Source organism: Ascaphus truei, chromosome 8 (assembly GCF_040206685.1).
Source record: "Ascaphus truei isolate aAscTru1 chromosome 8, aAscTru1.hap1, whole genome shotgun sequence".
Taxonomy (NCBI): domain Eukaryota; kingdom Metazoa; phylum Chordata; class Amphibia; order Anura; family Ascaphidae; genus Ascaphus; species Ascaphus truei.
The window spans coordinates 37,663,757-37,676,953 of NC_134490.1; the positions used below are offsets into that span (position 1 = coordinate 37,663,757).

At 50.7% G+C, this 13,197-nt stretch overlaps 1 protein-coding gene and 1 long non-coding RNA gene across 2 annotated transcripts in view; one reads left to right on the top strand and one right to left on the bottom strand.

The window, feature by feature from the left end:
* FSTL3 (follistatin like 3) overlaps positions 1-3,067 on the bottom strand; it is a 38,427-nt gene extending 35,360 nt beyond the window's left edge. Inside the window, exon 1 of the mRNA XM_075611495.1 lies at positions 1,683-3,067. Coding sequence (XP_075467610.1) covers positions 1,683-1,767 — 85 coding nt within the window. The 5' untranslated portion in view covers positions 1,768-3,067. The remainder of the gene's footprint in view (positions 1-1,682) is intronic.
* Positions 2,576-13,197, top strand: part of LOC142501512 (uncharacterized) — a 21,244-nt gene continuing 10,622 nt past the window's right edge. Inside the window, exon 1 of the long non-coding RNA XR_012803507.1 lies at positions 2,576-2,629. This is a non-coding gene — a long non-coding RNA (uncharacterized LOC142501512). The remainder of the gene's footprint in view (positions 2,630-13,197) is intronic.

The following is a 13,197-nucleotide window of genomic DNA, read 5'->3' on the forward strand; positions in this document are numbered from 1 at the left end:
TCTGTGCGTGCGAGAGGGGTCTGTGCGTGCGAGAGGGGTCTGTGCGTGTGAGAGGGGTCTGTGCGTGCGAGAGGGGTCTGTGCGAGAGAGAGGGGTCTGTGCGAGAGAGGGGTCTGTGCGAGAGAGAGGGGTCTGTGCGAGAGAGAGGGGTCTGTGCGAGAGAGAGGGGTCTGTGCGACAGAGAGGGGTCTGTGCGAGAGAGAGGGGTCTGTGCGAGAGAGAGCGGTCTGTGCGAGCGAGAGGGGTCTGTGCGTGCGAGAGGGGTCTGTGCGAAAGAGAGGGGTCTGTGCGACAGAGAGGGGTCTGTGCGACAGAGAGGGGTCTGTGCGAGAAAGAGGGGTCTGTGCGAGAGAGAGGGGTCTGTGCGTGAGAGAGGGGTCTGCGTGAGAGAGGGGTCTGTGCGTGCGATGGGTCTGTGCGTGAAAGGGGGGTGTGTGTGTGCGAGAGAGGGGTCTGTGCGTGCGAGAGGGGTCTGTGCGAGAGAGTGGTCTGTGCGTGCGAGAGGGGTCTGTGCGTGCGAGAGGGGTCTGTGCGTGCGAGAGGGGTCTGTGCGAGAGAGAGGGGTCTTTGCGTGCGAGAGGGGTCTGTGCGTGCGAGAGGGGTCTGTGCGTGCGAGGGGTCTGTGCGTGCGAGAGGGGTCTGTGCGTGCGAGAGGGGTCTGTGCGTGCGAGAGGGGTCTGTGCGTGAGAGAGGGGTCTGTGCGTGAGAGAGGGGTCTGTGCGTGAGAGAGGGGTCTGTGCGTGAGAGAGGGGTCTGTGCGTGAGAGAGGGGTCTGTGCGTGAGAGAGGGGTCTGTGCGTGAAAGGGGGGGTGTGTGTGTGTGCGAGAGGGGTCTGTGCGTGCGAGAGGGGTCTGTGCGTGCGAGAGGGGTCTGTGCGTGAGAGAGGGGTCTGTGCGTGAGAGAGGGGTCTGTGCGTGCGAGAGGGGTCTGTGCGTGCGAGAGGGGTCTGTGCGTGCGAGAGGGGTCTGTGCGTGAGAGAGGGGTCTGTGCGAGAGAGAGGGGTCTGTGCGAGAGAGAGGGGTCTGTGCGAGAGAGAGGGGTCTGTGCGAGAGAGAGGGGTCTGTGCGAGAGAGAGGGGTCTGTGCGAGAGAGAGGGGTCTGTGCGTGAGAGAGGGGTCTGTGCGTGAGAGAGGGGTCTGTGTGTGCAAAAGGTGATGAGGGGATCTGTGTGTGTAAGTGAGGGGATATGTGTGTAAGTGAGGGGTCTGCAAGTATGAGGATGGAAGTGCGTGTGTATGTATGTATGCGAGGGGTCTGTGTATGCGTTAGGAATGTGAAGTGTGTTAGACGTCTGTGTGTGCTAGCGTGTGTGTGTATATGAGGAGGGTCTGTGTGTGTTAGGGGTGTGAGTGTGTGTGAGGGGTGTATGTGTGTGTGCGAGGGGTGTGTGCGTGTGTGAGGGGGGTCAGCGTGTGTGTGAGAGGCGTGTGTATATGAGGGGGGTCTGTGTGTGTTAGGGGTGTATGTGTGTGAGCGGCGTCTGCATGAGTGGGGGGTCTGCTTGTGTGTGAGGCGTGTGTGGGGGGGGGTTGAGGGGGGTATGTGTGTGAGGGGTGTGTGTGTATGTGTGTCAGGGATGTATTTCATGTGTATGGGGTGTGTGTGTGTCAGAGGTGTATGTCTATGTGTGTTAGGGGCTATCTGGGTGTGCACCCCCCCCCTCACCCCCCATGGTGACTCACCCGGCTGCAGTGTGTCCCCTCCCGGAATAGGGTGGCTCCGTGTGACAGTTAGGAGCAGCAGAGGGAGCAGAAAAGGGGTCTGCATGATGCAGACCTGTCAGGAAACTTGTCTCAGCTCCTGTGGGTCCCGGGACCCTCTGCCTGAGAGGGGCTGTCTGTGTCTGAGGACTGTCTGTGTGTCTGTGTCTGAGGGCTGTCTGTCTATACGACTATCTGTCTGTCTTTGAGGATTGTGTATCCAAAATGTATCTCTGTCTCTTTCTCTGTGCCCTCTCTCTCTAATTTATGAACCTCTGCCCCCTATACCTGTCCCTGTGTCTGTCTGAGTCCTGTCTGTATCTGTCTAACAATTCTCTCTCTCTCCCCCTCTTTCTGTGCCCCCCTCCACTCCCCCTTTCTCTCTGTCTGTGCCCCCTCTGTCTGGGTGTCTGTCTGTGTGTTTCTCTTACCTGTCTGTCACCATGTCTCTCTCTCTCTCTCTGCCCCTGTGTCTGGGGCTATAATATGAGATATTTCAGCCTGTCTGGGAATGTGTGTATGTGATATAGGTGTCTGTCTGTCTGCTCTGTGATAATGTGAGAGGATGCGTGTAACTTTATGTGCCTGCTTGTGTTAGGAAGTTAGTGCGTGTGTCTGTCTGTAAGTGTGTTAGTATGAGTGTGTCTGTCTGTTAGTGTGTGTCTGTCTGTAAGTGTGTTAGTGTGTGTCTGTCTGTAAGTGTGTTAGTGTGTGTCTGTCTGTAAGTGTCAGTCTGTCTGCCTCTCAGTGTAGATCTTCCGAAATTCCTCCTTTCCCTCCTCGGGTTATTGAGTCATAAACTCCAGGACTAACATATATTGCGAGCAGTCTCCTATTTCTCTCTCATCTCATCCTCTCTCTTCCCTCCCCTCTCTCTCTCTCTCTCTCTCTCTCTCACACATCCATGTGGATCCTGCCTTCCTGATCTGGTATGTGGAGTTTCAATATTACACGTGCATGTCGCGTTATCTCTTTATATTTATGGGGAGTGTGCACGAATTGGTAGTTTGTGCATTAAAGTCTGTGAAGTGATTGTGTGTACATGGAGGGAGGGGTGTGTGGGTGGGGGGTCAGAGGGAGTGCTCCTATGGTGTATGTATGGGGCTCCCTTATTTCCAAGTACACAGATATTACATAATATGTGCAGAATGTTAATTTGTAAGGAATGCTGATGGGATTTTTACATGAAGGAGCCTACATGTGTCCGTCTGTGTCCGTCTCTGGATGTCTGGCCATATATGTTGGTCCCTGCATGTTGCTGTGTGTCTGTGTTTAGTTTTAGCTGTGTGTGTGTCATGTGTCTGTGTGTTAGAATGATCTCTATGTTTGTCTAGGTTTATCTGTTCTTATGTTTAGTACTATCTCTGTCGTGTGTGTGTGTGTGTGTGTGTGTGTGTGTGTGTGTGTGTGTGTGTGTGTGTGTGTGTGTGTGTGTGTGTGTGTGTGTGTGTGTGTGTGTGTGTGTGTGTGTGTGTGTTGATCTCTGAATGTGTCCGTCTGTGTGTCTATCTGTTTAGATTTATCTCTGTCTGTGTGGTTAGGTGGATCTGTGTCTGTCTGTGTGGTTAGGTGTGTCTGTCTGTGTGGTTAGGTGGATCTGTGTCTGTCTGTGTGGTTAGGTGTGTCTGTCTGTGTGGTTAGGTGGATCTGTGTCTGTCTGTTTGGTTAGGTGGATCTGTGTCTGTCTGTGTGGTTAGGTGTGTCTGTCTGTCTGGTTAGGTGGATCTGTGTCTGTCTGTGTGGTTAGGTGTGTCTGTCTGTGTGGTTAGGTGTGTCTGTCTGTGTGGTTAGGTGGATCTGTGTCTGTCTGTGTGGTTAGGTGTGTCTGTCTGTGTGGTTAGGTGTGTCTGTCTGTGTGGTTAGGTGGATCTGTGTCTGTCTGTGTGTTTAGGTGGATCTGTGTCTGTCTGTGTGGTTAGGTGGATCTGTATGTCTGTGTATCTGTCTGTCTGTGTGGTTAGGTGGATCTGTGTCTGTCTGTGTGGTTAGGTGGATCTGTCTGTCTGTGTGGTTAGGTTAATCTGCATATGTTGTCTGTCTGGTTAGGTTTATCAGTATGTCCAGTGAGATGTGTGTGGTTTATCTCTAAATGTAGCTGTCTGCATGTATGTATGCGTCTGAGTGCTTAGGTTGGTCTGTATGTTTGTCTGGTTAGATTTGTGTGTCTGTGTGGTGATTTGTGTGTGTGTGTTAAGGTTTATCTCCGAATGTGTCTGTCTATATTGTTAGATTTATCTCTATGTCTTTCTATGTATAAGTTTATCTGTGTGTGTCTTTGATTAGATTTATCTCTGTCTGTCTCAGTGTGGTTAGGTTGATCTCTGTCTGTGTCTTTCAGATGACATGCAGAGCACTACATATGTGTGTGTGTGTGTGTTTTATATATATATATATGTTTTATATATATATATATATATATATATATATATATATATATATATATATAACGCAAATAGCAATGTTAGTCCCGTTGCAATAGTGCAGAATAAATGAATTCTTCAGTATTAGGTGATACTGTACCTTGTCCTATGCTTTTCCAATGACATAAATTGTTAATCCAAATAAAAAAAGCTATCATCTAATACTGAAGTGTGTGTTTGTCTGTTTATACTCCAAACCTGTAAAGCAGGGAACTTTGTAATTGAAATTATATATAAAAAAAACTAGGTAATTTCGCATGTTTCTGGTCTGATTGTTTCATCGTCATCACAACTACAGAGACCAGGGAAGAAAATAACGGGTCAGTTCAGATGGTTTTCTTGTGACGTCAGGTGTGGCCTCTCACAGGGCGATAAACACACTGATGTTAAAGCATTTCAGATACAAGAAGAATCTCTGAGAACAAAGACATCATTCAGAGGACGGCACAATTATGTGTTTGTGCAACTTTACACTAAAACTGTGTGTGATCTGGGAGCAAAGGTGATATGTCCCTTCTGTCTGTATCATTGTGTCACCCTGTGGGGAAAGGGACAGACTCCACGGGTCACAGTTCCCTTGTGTCTGTGTCACTCAGAACAAAACTACTTGAACTACTATTTAAAGGGGCAATCCATCCTAGTACCAAAATGCACTAATGTCAGTGACATGTTTCACATCTGAGTGACTGCAGCCTTTCTTACCCGAATCTGACGCATAAGTATGTATGTATGTCTTTATTTATATAGCGCCATTAATGTACATAGCACTTCACAGCAGTAATACACGTGACAATCATATAAATAACAGATACAAATAACAGATCATGGGAATAAGTGCTTCAGACATAAAAGTAACATTTCGGAAGACGAGTCCCTGCCCAGAGGAGCTTACAATCTAATTGGTAGGTAGGAAGAACGTACAGAGACAGTAGGAGGGCGTTCTGGTAAGTGCGTCTGCAAGGGGCCATGCTTTATGTATCGTGTATAGTAGTATCCTTATTAAATCATTATTTCAAGTCAGTTTGTAATCACAGTGATCCGAGACTTGTGAGCGGTTTGATTTCCCCTGTCTGCTCCCTTTTATGTGACATCATTATGTGCAACAAGAGTTTGCACAGGCAAAGCCCCCTCTCCCTCTCCCAACTTAGCTTATTGGTGCTCTGATAAAAATAGTGGGGGAGAGAAGGGTGAAGAAAACACTCGATTGACAAACACCTCCCCATAAGAGGCCCCGAACAGATTCAGTTTCTAATACATTTCTCCAAAAATGAAAGCAGCCGAACCTTTGCTGTTACCATGTTTAGATTTGTTTAAGGAAAGCCAATTAGACTATTACATTCTTTAGAAAAGCTTGTTTTCTGTCCGGCTACATGGGATTGCACCTTTAAGGAGCAGGTTGACCTCCAGCGGGGAGGGGGTTAATCTGATAAGAGTTCAAAGATTCTCCCTCACATTTCTCCTGTAATCTGACAGGAAACTGTCAGGGAGACCAGGGGAGCAGATGTGCCCGGTCTGTGTCTCAGCTCTTCCTCATTTCCATGCACTATATGCTGATAGAATTACTGCCCTCAAAACAGCACAGCCTGTGTGTCCTGTGAACTGGGAGGAGGGGGGGGCTCCGATCCAGTTCCCCCCTTCTCCCTCCTCTGGAATTCCTGGACTGCACTTGATCAGAACCAGGTTTTCAATCCCTTCTTTTGGAAACGGAGATGGAGAAAATGCAAGAGAGGAGGAAAGAGGTGTCATCGCTTATCTAAGGCTCTGTCCCCTTCCTGTAAAACATTCAAAAGACCTCAACAAGACAGTGTGTGATAATTGGTGTGAGGGAGGGAGGGGGGAGGACATAAGAGAAAGGAGGGAGAGGGGGGTGAGAGAGGAGGAGGAGGAGGATATGAGAGGTAGGAAAGGGGGATATGAGAGAAAGGGAGAGGCGATAGGAGAGAGGAAAAAGGGAGAGGGGGGTGAGAGAAAGAGGAACGAGGGGATATGAGAGAAGGGAGTGAGAGAAATTAGAAGAGGGGGGAGCTAGGGGAATGTGAGAAAGGAGGGGGAGGCGGCATGTGAGAAAGAAGGGATTAGGGGGTGTGAGAGGGAAAGGATGGAGGGGGATGTGAGAGAGGATGGAGGGGGCGTGAGAGAGGATGGGTGGGGGTGTGAGAAAGGATGGAGGGGGTGTAAGAGAAAGGATGGAGGGGGTGTAAGAGAAAGGATGGAGGGGGTGTAAGAGAAAGGATGGAGGGGGTGTAAGAGAAAGGATGGACGGGGGTGAGAGGATGGAGGGGGGTGAGAGGATGGAGGGGGGGATGTGAGAGAGAATGGAGGGGGGGATGTGAGAGAGAATGGTGGGGGTATGTGAAAGAAAGGATGGAGGGGGATGTGAAAGAGAAAGGATGGAGGGGGGATGTGTGAGAGAGGATGGAGGGGGATGTGTGAGAGAGGATGGAGGGGGATGTGTGAGAGAAAGGATGGAGGGGGTGTGAAAGAGAGGGTGGAGGGGGATGTGAGAGAAAGGATGGATGGGGATGTGAGAGAGAAAGGATGGTGGTTGTGAGAGAGAGAAAGGATGGGGGTTGTGAGAGAGAGAAAGGATGGGGGTTGTGAGAGAGAGAAAGGATGGGGGGGGGTGAGAGAAAGGATGGAGGGGGGATGTGTGAGAGAAAGGATGGAGGGGGTTGTGAGAGAGAAAGGATGGAGGGGATGTGAAAGAGAAAGGATGGAGGGGGATGTGAGAGAGAAAGGATGGAGGGGATGTGTGAGAGAAAGGATGGAGGGGGTGAGAGAAAGGGTGGAGGGGGATGTGTGAGAGAAAGGATGGTGTGGGGATGTTAAAGAAAAAGGATGGAGGGGGGATGTGAGAGAGAGAGGATGGAGGGGGGATGTGAGAGAGAGAGGATGGAGGGGGGTGTGAGAAAGGATGGAGGGGGGATGTGTGAGAGAGAAAGGATGGAGGGGAGATGTGAGAGAATGGAGGAGGGATGTGAAAGAAAGAGAAAGGATGGAGGGGGGATGTGTGAGAGAAAGGATCAAGGGGGGTGTGGAGAGACTGGAGTGGGGGGGGGGGTTGTGAGAGAAAATAGTAAGAGTGGAGTAAAAGAGACAGGTGACCCGCAGAAAGCATGTGTTCATTTTACACATTACACAAATACGTTGTTATTAACACAAATACGTTGGCGATTTAATCTTTCTGACTTTGATACGTTCAAATGGGCAGGAGCCTCCTTCCTGTCTCAGGTTGTCTTAACATATATGTACTCTTTAGTCATGCAATGGTATTGTTCTGCCTCCCACATGGTACCGCGCTGTGGAACATGTTGATGCCGTACAAACAAAAAGGTAGTAATATGTTTACTGTGCCGCAAGACGGAACCTGTAAAGACCCTTTAGCGCTATGTTGCAAAGCGTTGCTGGCGCTTCTGGCATTTAAAGGGTTATAATTCTGCGTTCTCTGAAGCCAGAGGGCAAGGAGGAACATGTAGAGAGGTACCAGGATTCACCAACCTCCAATACAGCGTGTAGCACTGGGATCCAGCACTAAGTGGCATGGAGTTGATGTGCAGTTAACACAGGATCGCAGTGTGATAACCCGTGTGGGAGGTTTCTGAATCGAGTCGTTACATGTATGTATATCTTTATGTTACATAATGCAGCATGTTCATTCTCCGTGCTCATTGGAGGCTGCAGGTCCCTGTCCGAGACAGAAGACATTCACAGAACAGTTTGTATGAAATATCTTTCTTCCAGACATGTCAGGAGAAGCCTCTACCTGTCACAGACACTGAGCCCTTTGTTTGTTCATACCTGAGCTCCAGACTTCCAACACCTGGGAGAAAACCATGTGTCTGGTTTTTATAACCTCTTCACTGCCAGATAGGCCTGACACACATTGCAGAGATATACAAACATGCAGAGAGGTATGCAATATACAAACACGCAGAGAGGTATACAAACACGCAGAGAGGTATACAAACACGCAGAGAGGTATACAAACACGCAGAGAGGTATACAAACACGCAGAGAGGTATACAAACACGCAGAGAGGTATACAAACACGCAGAGAGGTATACAAACACGCAGAGAGGTATAATAACACGCATAGAGGTATAATAACACGCAGAGAGGTATACAAACACGCAGAGAGGTATACAAACATGCAGAGAGGTATACAATATACAAACACGCAGAGAGATATACAAACATGCAGAGAGATATACTAACACGCAGAGATGTACCAACATGTAGTCAGATATACTAACATGCAGTCAGATGTACTAACATGCAGTCAGATGTACTAACATGCAGAGAGATATAATAACATGCAGAGAGATATAATAACATGCAGAGAGATATAATAACATGCAGAGAGATATAATGATGTCAAGCAGAGCGATCGAATGCCATGCAGAGAGATATACAAACACGCAGAGAGATGTACTAACATGCAGTCAGATGTACTAACATGCAGAGAGATATAATAACATGCAGAGAGATATAATAATATGCAGGGCGAATATGACAAAATGGAGATACGACAACACGCAGGGAGATGTGACGACACGCAGGGAGATGTGACGACACGCAGGGAGATACGACGACACGCATGGAGATGTGACGACACGCAGGGAGATACGACGACACGCAGGGAGATGTGACGACACGCAGGGAGATGTGACGACACGCAGGGAGATACGACGACACGCAGGGAGATACGACGACACGCAGGGAGATACGACGGCACGCAGGGAGATGTGATGACACGCAGGGAGATGTGACGACACGCAGGGAGATACGACGACACGCAGGGAGATACGACGACACGCAGGGAGATGTGACGACACGCAGGGAGATGTGACGACACGCAGGGAGATACGACGACACGCAGGGAGATGTGACGACACGCAGGGAGATACGACGACACGCAGGGAGATACGACGACACGCAGGGAGATGTGACGACACGCAGGGAGATACGACACGCAGGGAGATACGACACGCAGGGAGATGTGACGACACGCAGGGAGATACGACGACACGCAGGGAGATACGACGACACGCAGGGAGATACGACGACACGCAGGGAGATGTGACGACACGCAGGGAGATGTGACGACACGCAGGGAGATGTGACGACACGCAGGGAGATGTGACGACACGCAGGGAGATACGACGACACGCAGGGAGATACGACACGCAGGGAGATGTGACGACACGCAGGGAGATACGACACGCAGGGAGATACGACACGCAGGGAGATGTGACGACACGCAGGGAGATACGACGACACGCAGGGAGATACGACGACACGCAGGGAGATACGACGACACGCAGGGAGATGTGATGACACGCAGGGAGATGTGATGACACTCAGGGAGATACGACGACACGCAGGGAGATGTGATGACACGCAGGGAGATGTGACGACACTCAGGGAGATGTGATGACACGCAGGGAGATGTGCAGGGAGATGTGATGACACGCAGGGAGATGTGATGACACGCAGGGAGATGTGCAGGGAGATGTGATGACACGCAGGGAGATGTGATGACACGCAGGGAGATACGACGACACGACGACACGCAGGGAGATACGACGACACGCAGGGAGATACGACGACACGCAGGGAGATACGACGACACGCAGGGAGATGTGACGACACGCAGGGAGATGTGACGACACGCAGGGAGATGTGACGACACGCAGGGAGATACGACGACACGCAGGGAGATACGACACGCAGGGAGATGTGACGACACGCAGGGAGATACGACACGCAGGGAGATACGACACGCAGGGAGATGTGACGACACGCAGGGAGATACGACGACACGCAGGGAGATACGACGACACGCAGGGAGATACGACGACACGCAGGGAGATACGACGACACGCAGGGAGATGTGATGACACGCAGGGAGATGTGATGACACTCAGGGAGATACGACGACACGCAGGGAGATGTGATGACACGCAGGGAGATGTGACGACACTCAGGGAGATGTGATGACACGCAGGGAGATGTGCAGGGAGATGTGATGACACGCAGGGAGATGTGATGACACGCAGGGAGATGCGACGACACGCAGGGAGATACGACGACACGCAGGGAGATACGACGACACGCAGGGAGATGTGACGACACTCAGGGAGATACGACGACACGCAGGGAGATATGACACGCAGGGAGATGTGACGACACGCAGGGAGATGTGACGACACGCAGGGAGATGTGACGACACGCAGGGAGATGTGACGACACGCAGGGAGATGTGATGACACGCAGGGATATGTGACGACACTCAGGGAGATGTGATGACACGCAGGGAGATGTGACGACACTCGGAGATACGACGACACGCAGGGAGATACGACACGCAGGGAGATACGACGACATGCAGGGAGATACGACGACACGCAGGGAGATGTGACGACACGCAGGGAGATGTGATGACACGAAGGGAGATGTGATGACACGCAGGGAGAAGGGACGACACGCAGGGAGATACGACGACACGCAGGGAGATGTGATGACACGCAGGGAGATACGACGACACGCAGGGAGATACGACGACACGCAGGGAGATGTGACGACACGCAGGGAGATGTGATGACACGCAGGGAGATGTGACGACACGCAGGGAGATGTGATGACACGCAGGGAGATGTGACGACACTCAGGGAGATACGACGACACGCAGGGAGATACGACGACACGCAGGGAGATGTGACGACACGCAGGGAGATACGACGACACGCAGGGAGATGTGACGACACTCAGGGAGATGTGATGACACGCAGGGAGATGTGATGACACGCAGGGAGATGTGATGACACGCAGGGAGATGTGACGACACTCAGGGAGATGTGACGACACTCAGGGAGATGTGACGACACGCAGGGAGATGTGATGACACGCAGGGAGATGTGATGACACGCAGGGAGATGTGATGACACGCAGGGAGATACGACGACACGACGACACGCAGGGAGATACGACGACACGACGACACGCAGGGAGATGTGACGACACGCAGGGAGATACGACGACACGCAGGGAGATACGACGACACGCAGGGAGATACGACGACACGCAGGGAGATACGACGACACGCAGGGAGATGTGACGACACGCAGGGAGATGTGATGACACGCAGGGAGATGTGATGACACGCAGGGAGATGTGATGACACGCAGGGAGATACGACGACACGACGACACGCAGGGAGATACGACGACACGACGACACGCAGGGAGATGTGACGACACGCAGGGAGATACGACGACACGCAGGGAGATACGACGACACGCAGGGAGATACGACGACACGCAGGGAGATACGACGACTCGCAGGGAGATGTGACGACACGCAGGGAGACGTGACGACACGCAGGGAGATACGACGACACGCAGGGAGATACGACGACACGCAGGGAGATACGACGACACGCAGGGAGATGTGACGACACGCAGGGAGATGTGACGACACGCAGGGAGATGTGACGACACGCAGGGAGATGTGACGACACGCAGGGAGATACGACGACACGCAGGGAGATGTGACGACACGCAGGGAGATACGACGACACGCAGGGAGATACAGGGAGATACGACGACACGCAGGGAGATACGACGACACGACGACACGCAGGGAGATACGACGACACGCAGGGAGATACGACGACACGACGACACGCAGGGAGATACGACGACACGCAGGGAGATGTGACGACACGCAGGGAGATACAGGGAGATACGACGACACGCAGGGAGATACGACGACACGACGACACGCAGGGAGATACGACGACACGCAGGGAGATACGACGACACGCAGGGAGATACGACGACACGCAGGGAGATGCGACGACACGCAGGGAGATGCGACGACACGCAGGGAGATGCGACGACACGCAGGGAGATGCGACGACACGCAGGGAGATGCGACGACACGCAGGGAGATGCGACGACACGCAGGGAGATGTGACGACACGCAGGGAGATACGACGACACGCAGGGCCATATAAGACATGCAGAGAGAAGCGGCGCGATATAACATGCAGAGCGATATCATAACATGCAGACAATAGCGATTGTATCTTGAAAGACTGTAAAAAAAGTCAACCCAGTGCAGAGTCGTACTCAGCATAGCTCCATAGCGCGCCCGTTAGATTTTCCGGCTCCTCACTGTGCCCCCCTCCCCTCTCATTCCTGTCTGACTCACACAGTATCAGAGGATCAGGAAGCTCCCTGTAACATTCCGGCTGTGCTCTGAACCCAGGCCCCTGTTATTAAACTGTACTTGTGATGTCTCGTCAAGATCTCTCCAGCATCTCCACAGCTCCTCCACCCCACAGGGGATCAAAAGGCATCAAGTACTTCAACAAGTGCCCCAGAGGGAGCCTCATAGCGTCAGCAATATATCTATACTGTGCAGAGCGATATATAGCTATACCACGCACAGCTATATGTATCTATACCACGCACAGCTATATGTATCTATACCAAGCACGGCTATATGTATCTATACCAAGCACAGCTATATGTATCTATACCACGCACAGCTATATGTAACTATACCATGCAGAATGCTAAATATCTATACCACGCAGAAGGCGAAATATACAACGCAAAACTGGAACAACCTACCAGAGACTCTCACATCCACCACCAGTTTAAGTTCTTTCAAATCTAAGGCTGTCTCACACTTTAACCTGGTCTGTAACTGTTTCATACGCTCATAATATATATTTTCTTTAACTGTGCACGCAATGTCTTGTATATAATGTATACCCTGTTCATTTATGTAACTGTACAGGCAGTCCTCGTTTTACAACGCTTCGCTTTACAACGAATGGCTTATCCAACGCTATGCAATGCATACCTATATTCATTTTTACAACGCCAAAATGGCTTATCCAACGCTCTTACGACGCTTTGCAACGTTGTGTATGTGTGTATATATATATACACATTCACATAAACGACGTTGCAAAGCGTCGTAAGAGCGTATATATATAATATTATACTATATAATATTATACTATATAATATATTATTTATTATGTTATATTATATATATATAAC